This window comes from Nannobrachium achirus, assembly GCF_963921795.1.
Source record: "Nannobrachium achirus genome assembly, chromosome: 9".
Lineage (NCBI taxonomy): Eukaryota > Metazoa > Chordata > Actinopteri > Myctophiformes > Myctophidae > Nannobrachium > Nannobrachium achirus.
Window position 1 is genome coordinate 12543880 of NC_137818.1, and position 12099 is coordinate 12555978.

General features: G+C 42.6%; 1 protein-coding gene across 1 annotated transcript in view; it reads left to right on the forward strand.

The window, feature by feature from the left end:
- Positions 1-275: 275 nt before the first annotated feature.
- Positions 276-12099, forward strand: part of cacnb3a (calcium channel, voltage-dependent, beta 3a) — a gene marked incomplete at both ends in the record, with an annotated part of 29783 nt that continues 17959 nt past the window's right edge. Inside the window, 2 exons of the mRNA XM_080734281.1 lie at positions 276-362; positions 2816-2908. Of these exons, the coding sequence (XP_080590407.1) occupies positions 276-362; positions 2816-2908 (180 nt within the window). The remainder of the gene's footprint in view (positions 363-2815; positions 2909-12099) is intronic.

Below are 12099 nucleotides of genomic sequence, written 5' to 3' on the forward strand. Positions count from 1 at the left end.
AAATTTTAGAATACATTTTTTGGAAGGGGGCATCATTATCATTCCTGGAACTCGGACTGCAGCCTCTCATATCCACGTATTATTTTGGTCATCACCCTCCCTCCCCAACCACCCCTCTCCCCTTTTTATTTTATTTTCTCTACCGCATCTCGATGTATTTTGTATGTCTCGTTTCTTGCAGCCACAACGGAGCCCTCCTCCTCCTCCTCCCCTCCTCCTCGCCACCATCACATCTATGTGCCGCTGCTCTCCTCTCCTCCTCCACCTCTCAATAGATGGTGCAAGTGAAGATGTCCAAGTCCACCGTAGACCCTCTGTCTGGCGGCGTGGAGACCACCGTCTCTCACTCACACTATTTCCAGGTAAGTCTCTATTCGTCCTTATAATAGCCTCGACCCCCCCTCCTCTCCTCTCCTCTCCTCCCAGAGTGAAGTGCAGTTTAAAATAACGGTCCTCCCGATGCTGCTACTTGTTGTCGGAGCCACAAGCGAAAATAACGCCTTTATTATCGCGTCAAGGCATCAGAAAACTACCTTTATTTACCTGCAGATTGATGTCAGCCAGTCTAGTCTTCTTTACTACGGTGTGGAAACATCCCAACCAAAAACAACACGACCCCGTTTTAAACAAGTCTGATCGGAAATTCGGAATTCACGGTTTCCACATTCACAACAATCTCGGCAATATAGCAATGAACGCTGCCCGTTATTTTTATATATATATATATATTTGTTTCAGTCCGCAATTCAGGCCAAATGCAAATGTCATGTATTCAGCAATCTGCATGGGTGTATTATTTATTCCAATGCATTTACAGTACCCTGCAAAGCCTCGGATGCATGCAGGCTTGTTGTGTAGGCTGTGTAGCTGCACATCTCACCGTGTGGGCCGTGGATTCTTCTGTCACTTGGGTTGTTAAAAAGGCTTCAAGGCCATAGGAGTTGGACTCTCTCACCTGTAGACCATGTTGTTTATAGGCTATAGGCCCGCAGCTGCACGTAATTATAGTGCTAATTGGCTCTGATATATGGATGGAGAGTAGAATCAATATACAGGCCAAATGCACTCTCTTGTAGGCTATACAACTTATTTATGTGCCTTTAAATATTTTCACGTCGACCTAAACCAAGTGTACAGATGGGTTTCTTGATGCTATGTGGTCGTCATAGCCACACAACACCTGCCACCTAATTTCTGTATAGAATAGATATAGTTACTTTCAATAATGTGGTAAATATATGGACCTAGAAGGACCCCTTAGTTGAGAGAGAGATGAAGCAGGGACCCTCACAACCTTTCCATAGATTCCGTATAGTTTCATCGTGCAATCATCAGTGTATTTTGGATTCATGTCAATTTGTGTTTTCAGATATTTAACCACTTGAACCGTCATTACCTAATACACAAGTCCTTTTACTCTGTACTTAGTCTGCTCTTTTTTCCCTCTAGTCTACACCAAACCTCTTTGCCAAAAATAGCCGATCTACAAGCTCACAACGCGCAAGGCATTGTGAGCTTGTAGATCTGCTATTTTTGGATACAGTTCTCAGAATATGGACGCTAGGGTTCAAGTTGTTAATATAAAAAGGATTGGAAGATTTGGAGGACCCCCTGTAGTAGTAACTATGAGGACCCCCTGTTGAAGACCCCTGCCTTAAAGCTCTACTCTGCATGTGTGATGAGTGTTGACACACCAGGAAAGGCATGTACTGTTAAACACATGCATCCCCCTCCCCAACTCCCCTCTCAGAGAGACACAGAACAGCAGGGACGTGCTGGCCATTGGGAAAAGCGGGCCAACTCCCGAACGGCCGGTTCATTCCCGGCCGGTCCGGGCCGGCCATTAGGAAAAAAAATACAAATAAAATGTCGGCCTTCGTTCCATTTTGGGGGCTGGGCGGCCAACAAAGTAAATCGTCACTGTCGGGCAGAAACCTTGTATCTCCAAGTTTCAAATGTATACATTTCTTCGCAAAGCAAAGCCCTGCTTCATCATACAATGCCGTCGCACAAAAGTTGTGAAAACAGCAGATCTACAAGCACACAACGTTGTGTGCCTGTAGATCGGCTGTTTTCACTAGTTTAAATCATTATTTAAATGATAAAAACAAAACACATGGTTTTGGACATACAAGGTTTCCACCCCGACAACAACGAAATATAACTCATGTAATTGGCCCTCTGGCTTGTCACTTGTCATGATCTGAAATGGCAAATCTTTGAGTAGCAGCAGCGCTATAGAGAGAGATCTCTCTCTATAGCGCGCAATGAGGGCCTCTCCAACTCTTTTTCCCGGGCTGAATCATGGGCCCAGCACGTCCCTGCCGAACAGAAGGCTCAAATTGATGCATTCCTTGATTAGAGAGAGCACTAACAAGCACATAACGAGTTCAATTAACAGCTGTAATTAACAGCATATTCTGAGAACTTTAGCCAAAAATACAAGCTCACAACGCCTCGCACTGCAAGGCGTTGTGAGCTTGTAGATCGGCTATTTTCGGCAAAGAGGTTTGGTGTAGAGGGGGAAAAAGTGCAGACTAAGTACACAGTGAAAGGTCAAGTTTATTAAGTGTTAACGGTTCAAGTGGTTAAATATCTGAAAACACAAATTGACATGAATCCAAAATACACTGATGATCGTGCGGTCAAACAATGAAACTACTATATATGTATATGGAATCTATGGACAGGTTGTGGGGGTCTCTGCTTCATCTCTCGCTCAACTAAGGGGTCCTTGGCCTGAAAACGTTGAAGACCCCTGGGCTAAAAGTCACCCAGTTAACCTTTAACTTTGCTTTCCTTTTCCCACCTGCAGCTGCCCAGGAAGTTGCCTAAGCGGAAGAGTCGCTTCAAACGCTCAGATGGCAGCACCTCTTCTGACACCACGTCCAGCTTCATCAAGCGGCAGGTGAGAATTGACAGCCAATCAGCAGCAGCCTTGGGGTTTGTTTGTATGAGCACAGGGATGTGTATGAGCTGCAGCCACCCAGCGGTGCTGTGGAGCAGCCTCCAAAGCAATGGATATGCAGGGGCTTATTTTGATTTATTGATTGAATACTTTATTAGAGGTTTGCATAGGAAAACTTAAGGTACAGTTTCATGGCAGTACCCCAGCAAGCACAGTCAGGACCTGGACCAATCAGTGACGTCTCGATGGGGGCCAGATCAAGTCAAACCATGACTAGTCAGATCTATTATCACCTGATTTCAACCAACATAAATCTTGGCCTCGAAAATGGACGTCCTGGATTAATCAGAGAGGGTCCGATCGAGGCCAGATAAATATCATAACTAGTCAGACATGTCCCGGAATTTAACCTTACATACTCATATTTCAACTAACATCACAAACAATAACGATAATCCAATAGTCCATATGATGTCCTGCTAATGATGTCAAGATCATCCCCATATGGGCTGTGATCTGGCCTAGTTCTGAGCATCACCGGAGTCACCGCCGGAGGATGTTATCATAACGTCATCATGACGTCATTTGGCTTGCAGGGGCAGTTCACTGGTACAAGGTCAACTAAAAGCATACACCCAAAAAAGCCTATGGTTTGTTTCAATTGAGATTATTATTTTTTAACTCATATAACTTTGAATGACAGAGATAGAACACAGTACTATGCAGAAGATTCATTTACCAGTTTTGAGTAGCAGCCGCCTCTAAGTGGCTTTTCAGATCGGTTTTAAAGGAATGTAGGGCTTTACACTCATTTAAGGCCTTCTGTAGGGCATTCCACATTTTAGCGGCATGGCAGGAGAACGCATTTGACCCTTTTTTATGCCAAACCTGTGTTGGACACGATCTGTGGAGCTTCCTCTGGTGTTGTAATTGGGAACATCCTTGACATTGTTTAAGTATTTTGTCAGGTACATGGGTATCTTAGTAGCCTAGTTCCAGACCCTGAATCGCTAGCCACACCCCTTTCATTTTTTTGTTTCGGCGATTCTGAAATGAAACGAAATGTCAATTCAGGCTGAGTGTCAGGCTAGTATCTTAGTTCTCTAGTCTAGTTCATATAGATTATGGAAATGAACTCCTCACTTCACTGTGTGTGACTTTTGTTCGTGCAAGAGGCTAAAAAAGCGCTTCCACGTCTCATTCACCGGGTTGCGTCAAAGACGGCTGATTTAGAAAGATAGAACATCCCAATTGGAGCCACAGTGTAACTATACATTATTTTTAGTTACAGATAGTATATCTACACCAGTGTAACTATAAAGTATATTAGACATTAGTATATCTACACCACAGTGTAACTATAAATTATTTTTAGTTACAGATAGTATTTCTACACCAGTGTAACTATAAAGTATATTAGACATTAGTATATCTACACCACAGTGTAACTAAAGCGTTTTTTACTGTCCTGGTGTCATTGTTGAGGTCATGTTGTTACAGCTTCCTTTATAGTAAGGGGAACATAAGAAAATTTGCGAAGTAAATCGTTACCAAGCAATTTCTTCACCAATGTGTTTCTAAAGGTGTGTAATAATATGTACTAAAAGGTTGAAATTCAACTCCCAGGGGAAACCTCATAAAAAAATGATTTGTGTTTGTGTCCCATTAACTTTACTATACAGGAAAAACTACAAAAAATAAATCTGCTTTAAGTAACAAATGCTTGCAATGGATTCAGCATCATGAAAAAACCCTAGTTTGACCCCTCACATGCTACTTAAAGCAGATTTATTTTTTGTATTTTTATCCTGTATAGTAAATTAATGGGACACAAACACAAATCAATTTTTTTATGAGGTTTCCCCCGGGAGTTGAATTTCAACCTTTTAGTACATATTATTACACACCTTTAGAAACACATTGGTGAAGAAATTTCTTGGTAACGATTTACTTCGCAGATTGGTCAAATATCTTATAACATCCCCTCACTATTAGTGGTGGTTAGTCTCTCTGTCCCCACAAGTTGTCGTTGCTCTTTCTCTCCAGGAGAGGGCAGCGCGTTCCATCCATTCCAAATCCCAAGCCAGCCCAGTCAGTGTCTTAATTACTGTAGTGTTTTGAGGTCAAGTAGACACAGGAGGAACAGATCTGGAGATCTGGTGTTATTTAAGAAGAAGAAAGAAAGAAAGAAAGAAAGAAAGAAAGAAAGAAAGAGCTTGTTTTTCATGACCATAATGTTGTGTTATTTAAGAAAAAGAAAGAAAGAAAGAAAGAAAGAAAGAAAGAAAGAAAGAAAGAAAGAAAGAGCTTGTTTTTCTTGACCATAATGTTGTGTTATTTAAGAAAAAGAAAGAAAGAAAGAAAGAAAGAAAGAAAGAAAGAGCTTGTTTTTCTTGACCATAATGTTAAAAGTGACTTTTAGATAGAATCTTGAGACCATTGTTTATGGTCTATAGTTTCAATATACAGATTGTTATTTTGATAGTATATTTGGACTGAAACTAAGGTTCCTGTCTACCTGTGATCCTAGTTTACTGAGGCACTATGCACTGTCTCTGTGTAGGCCTGTCCTTACTTTACTTAGTGTTGCGCTGGATAAGCTAAATGCCTATATTGTAATTGTTGTAATAGCTTTTATATTGTCTATTTTTGCTATTGCTAGGCCATATGTTTTTACATTTTTGCAAATTGGACAATGTTTGTACACATACACACACGCGCACACGCGCGCGCGCGCACGCACGCACGCACGCACGCACGCACGCACGCACGCACGCACGCACGCACGCACGCACACACACACACACACACACACACACACACACACACACACACACACACACACACACACACACATTGATAATATTTGATAATATTTGATTATAACAACATGCTTAAATATAGCTACACCAGGTTGAAAATCACATACAGGCCAGGAGAGGTCACAGTTGAGTGCAGTCGAATTCAGTTACTGTGTAGCTACTCTGGGGTCTTCAACAGGGGGTCTGGAACCCCTAGGAGGTCCTCAGAGTTACTACAGGGGGACCGCCAAATCATTGTGTGAGAGGAACCTTTTATTTTATTTTAGACTAACCGCTTGAACCCTGTAATCCCTATTCTGAGAGGAGAACTTAAAATAGAAGATCTAGAAGCTCAAAACCCCTTGCAGCGAGGTTTGGCATAGCCATAGAGGGGGGAAAAGAGCAGACCAAGTACAGAGCCAAAGGTTATGTTTTAAGGGTTAAACCTTTGAAAATACACATCAACATGAATCCAACATATTAATAGAAAAGATAAGTCAACAAACCAAAAAAGCATTGATTTACACAACACTGATGATATACTGCTGACAAACAAGTCTACGAAACTATCTATTACATCTATGAAAAAGGGTATACCAGTGGCATACCAGTGGCCCTCTGGAGTGTGGAAATATAGTGGTCCTTTGAGTGAGTATGGAAATATAGTGGCCCTCTGGAGGGAGTGTGGAAATATAGTGGTCCTTGGAGTGAGTGTGGAAATATAGTGGTCCTTGGAGTGAGTGTGGACTGTGGAAATATAGTGGCCCTCTGGAGTGAGTGTGGAAATATAGTGACCCTCTGGAGTGAGTGTGGAAATATAGTGGCCCTCTGGAGGGAGTGTGGAAATATAGTGGTCCTTGGAGTGAGTGTGGAAATATAGTGGTCCTTGGAGTGAGTGTGGACTGTGGAAATATATAGGCCTTCTGGAGTGAGTGTGGAAATATAGTGACCCTCTGGAGTGAGTGTGGAAATATAGTGGCCCTCTGGAGTGAGTGTGGAAATATAGTGGCCTTCTGGAGTGAGTGTGGAAATATAGTGGCCCTTTGGAGTGAGTGTGGAAATAATTATAGTGGCCCTTTGGAGTGAGTGTGGAAATAATTATAGTGGCCCTATGGAGTGAGTGTGGAAATATGGTGGCCCTCTGGAGTGAGTGTGGAAATATAGTGGCCCTCTGGAGTGAGTGTGAAAAAATATAGTGAGTATTGATATTACTCCATCAGACTTTATCCAAATCGTTACAAATGATCTCTAATTGATTGACATCTAAAGTTTGCAGGAGTGGCCCGTTTTGAACAAAATGCCTCAAAATCATGAAAGCAGTGTCCGATTGCGACTTGAAAAGTGAAACTTTGCACACACATTCGCATTACATTGAGGAACAAATGCCACCCTTTTAACAATAGGAGACAGACTTTTGCAAAAAATAAAGGCCTACTGTATACATATTACTCCTACAGATTTTATCCAAATATCACGCAAATTGGTACACATTATCTCTAGTCATCTGATCAAGACAGATCTGTCCGATTTCTCATATGCACTTTTTCTAAAATAAAAAAAATAAAATAAAAACATCAGCTAAAATGAAGCAGCAGCACAGCGTGAACTGTGCGCTAATAGACCCCTTTCTGGGCCCGCCCCTTTCCCCCCTCCCCCTGAGCGGCGGCCATGATGGAGTTACTGCTGCAGCAGTGTGTGTCTATGTCTATGTCTATGGAGATGGGACTTTTAATGAAATTAGTCATTACCAGTCCCATCTCCATGATATTTAGATCTAATTCCTTCGCCAGTTCCATCCGCATGATTTGTAGATCTAATTCTATGAGTCCCATCCACATGATTTGTAGGTCTAATACCATTGCCAGTCCCATCCTTATGATTCGTAGATCTAATTCTATCTGTTCCATCTCAATTATGTTTAGGTGTAATTCCATCGCCAGTTCCATCCAAATGATTTGTAAATCTAATTCTATGAGTCCCATCTCCATGATTTGTAGGTCTAATTCCATCGCCAGTCCCATCCTTATGATTTGTAGATCTAATTCTGTCTGTTCCATCTCAATTATGTTTAGGTCTAATTCCATCGCCAGTTCTATCCGCATGATTTGTTGATCTAATTTTATCAGATCCATCCCAATGATTTTTAGATCTAATTTCACCACCAGTTCTATCCTTATGATTTGTAGATCTAATTCCATCAGTCCCATCTCAATTATGTGTAGGTCTAATTCCATCGCCAGTTACATCCACATGATTTGTTGATCTAATTCTATATAGTTCCATCCTCATGATTTGTAGATCTAATTCCATCGCCAGTCCCATCCTTATGATTTGTAGATCTAATTCTATCAGTCCCATCTCAATTATGTGAAGGTCAAATTCTATAGCCAGTTCCATCCCCATGATTTGTAAGTCTAATTCGATACAGTCCCATCTCCATATTTAGATCTAATTCCCATGATTTGTAGATCTAATTCCATCACCAGTTCCATCCCCATAATGTGTAGGTACAATTCCATCGCCAGTTTCGCCAGTTTCATCCGCATGATTTTTAGATCTAATTCTATGAGTCCCATCCTCATGATTTGTAGGTCTAATACCATCGCCAGTCCCATCCTTATGATTCGTAGATCTAATTCTATCTGTTCCATCTCAATTATGTTTAGGTGTAATTCCATCGCCAGTTCCATCCAAATGATTTGTAAATCTAATTCTATGAGTCCCATATCCATGATTTGTAGGTCTAATTCCATCGCCAGTCCCATCCTTATGATTTGTAGATCTAATTCTATCTGTTCCATCTCAATTATGTTTAGGTCTAATTCCATCGCCAGTTCTATCTGCATGATTTGTAGATCTAATTCTATATAGTTCCATCGTCATGATTTGTAGATCTAATTCCATCACCAGTCCCATCCCCATGATGTGTAGGTCCAATTCTATCGCCAGTTTCATCCGCATGATGTGTAGATCTAATTCTATCAGTCACATCTCAATTATGTTTAGATCTAATTCCATCGCCAGTTCCATCCCCATGATTTGTAGGTCTAATTCGATACAGTCCCATCCACATAATTCATCTGCTTACAATAAATGTGACAAATCTCTGTGAGTATGTATGTAATGTATGTAATCCACTTATCTCGAGAAACGTTCGTCCCACCGGCTTCAGATTCGGCACATTAGATCTACAAATCATGTGGATGGAACTAGCAATAGAATTAGACATACAAATGATAGGGATGGGACTGGTGATGGAATTAGATCTACAAATCATAAGGATGGGACTGGCGATGGAATTAGACCAACAAATCATGGGGATGGGATTCATAGAATTAGATCTACAAATCATGCGGATGGAACTGGCGAAGGAATTAGATCTAAATATCATGGAGATGGGACTGGTAATGACTAATTTCATTAAAAGTCCCATCTCCATAGACATAGACATAGACACACACTGCTGCAGCAGTAACTCCATCATGGCTGCCGCTCAGGGGGAGGGGGGAAAGGGGCGGGCCCAGAAAGGGGTCTATTAGCGCACAGTTCACGCTGGGGGGAGGTTAGTGGAGCAGTGTACCTGAGCACCATTAGTGCGGGAGCAGGGGGGGGGGGGGGGGGGGGCGGGGGGAGAGAGAGAGAGAGGGAAAAAAGGCTGAGCAGACATCTTATTGAGGAGAGGGACATTAGTTATCCTGATTATAGAGGCTCCATCCATGACAATCTTCCAAGATTCCCGGAGAATATTGCACCGTCTTAAAATATTCATGAAACTCATTTGCAGGCCTTTGGGAGGGGGGTGACGGACAGTGGCTTGGTGATGTGTTTGTTGATTTCCATGCCAGCATCTTTTACTTTCTACATATTACCAGTAAGACGCCTAAGGGCGGCGAGGTCACACCATTTGTCCTGGCCATCTGTCTTGGCCATGAATCCCTTTTATGCCCATATATGGAGATCCACCCTGCATGGCCACAATATGCGATGTGAATGGAATGAACCTGTAGACACTGGAAGTGGCGTAAGCGTAAGTGCTGCGGTTAACGGAAGTTACGTCATGTGTCAATAACATCCGGTGAAATTCTCCCGGTGGAAGTAGCACCCTTCTATGCCATATCAGCCTATGGTTGTAACCAGACTTTTCTCTCACAGATGAGTAAGCCTGGCTACGCGAGGCTAACAGCATCCTGAGCTGTGCACTGGATTAGCATGTTTACATAGATGCTGTCATTGATTATTAGTTGGACACTGCTCCAACAGATTTTGCCCTAAAATCACGCAAAGCGGTACACAGTATCTCTAAAGTCATGTTATCAACATGGATCTGTCCCATTTTCCATATTCCCTCCTGATTGGCTACCATTGCCTTCTAAAGTTTGTGTATCTCCCGATTTAGGGAGTCTTACTGGTTATTAGCCTGCCTAAGGCTATTAGTGGGGTACACTGCACTTACAAGACAGAGATATTCCTTTAATTTTCCTCGAGTCTGCGCAAACAAACCACAGGGAAACGGCAAATACAATATGACCACGCATGTTTGTGAGCGTTAAGAGCTCTGGCCAGCTCCCGACAAAAAAGTCCCTCCAAAGGATGAATGTCAACATAAACAGTGGAACAGAACCAAAGTACAGCCAGGGGGATGTTTTTTTTATTTTTATTGATTGATTGATTGATTGATTATTTTATTAGACAAAAATGGAGAACAGTACAAGTATAGTCAATACAATAGAAATGTAGTAGCCTGCCCTACAGTACAAGTACAGTTAAAACACCCTGCCTAAAAGGAACACCCCAAATATGACCTTTTACAGTCTGTTTTACGTTGGAATCCTTGGTATTTAATTCATGGACAAAGTGTCTTTCTGCAAGGAAACACCCCAGCACAATAATACAGTGACTGATAAGGGAAATAACTGCTAGAACATGTATATACGTATATATTAAAAATAGTCTTAAAGTTGCCCTTTATACAAAATAGTGAAAATAGCCGAGCTTGTAGATAGGCAATTGTTTTCAGCACCTTTTGTGCACTCTTGTATGATGAAGCAAGGGCATTCACTCACACACACAAAACTAGTTACAATATGGAGATACAAGGTTTCTGACTGACAGCAACGATATGTAAAAAAGGCGCATAATCTTATATCACTGTGAACCGTTAGGCGTTAATGCAGAAATGGATGAGATTTCAGAAATAGACATTTAGCATGTGTTCACATTCAGACTCTTTCTCTGTGTGATTGGGGTGGAGCGCTGAGCTATGACTCACTTCTGCAGTGGAACACAATGAGCCGTGTGTGTGTGTGTTTGTGTGTGTGTGTGTGTGTGTGTGTGCGTGCGTGCGTGCGTGCGTGCGTGCGTGCGTGCGTGCGTGCGTGCGTGCGTGCGTGCGTGCGTGCGTGCGTGCGTGTGTGTACCATGATGCAACACTGTTGACAGGAACCGTGTGTGTGTGTGTGTGTGTGTGTGTCTTAAGGAGGGAAGAGAGACAGAAATAGAATCAGTTTGCTCTGATCAAGTGAGCCAAGTGATAAAATGCTGTGCATACTTTAACACAAAATGTATGTAGGCCTGTGTGTGTGTGTGTGTGTGTGTGTGTGTGTGTGTGTGTGTGTGTGTGTGTGTGTGTGTGTGTGTGTGTGTGTGTGTGTGTGTGTGTGTGTGTGCGCGTGCGTGCGTGCGCGTGTGCTGCTGTTGCTTGCATGTGCGTGTACTGTATGCACATGCGCGTGTGCCACTGTCGCGTGCGTGTGTCTGAGAAGCCCAGTTTATACTTTGTTGTTACAGAAATAGTCTCACAGCGACAACGCGTCACAAGAATGCTTGTGGATTCAGGCTATTTTTGGGCATTTTCCGTCAGTCTCATACGATGGAAGATAAAACTGGAGGAGGAGGAGAGGGTAATGAGCACGGGGAGGAGGGGGTGGGGGTAGGTAGCTACTTCAGGCAGGTACCGGTAGGTACTGTAAGTAGAAGGTCTGTGTCTGCTAGAGTGTGTGTGGTATCCCTGGGAAAGGAGATGATAGCACGGTAGGAAGGCAGGTAGGTAGGTAGGTAGGTAGATAGGTAGGTAAATAAATACAGAGATAGGTAGGTAGGTAGGTAGGTAGGTAGGTAGGTAGATAGGTAGGTAGACAGGTAGGTAGATAGGTAGGTAGGTAGGTAGGTAGGTAGGTAGGCAGGCAGGCAGGCAGGCAGGCAGGTACTGTATGGTATCCCTGGGAAAAGGCGATGCTGTGACAGTATAGGTTGGTAGGTAGGTAGGTAGGTAGGTAGGTAGGTAGGTAGGTAGATAGGTAGGTAGGTAGGTAGGTACTGTATGGTATCCCTGGGAAAAGGCGATGCTGTGACAGTATAGGTTGGTAGGTAGGTAGGTAGGTAGGTAGGTAG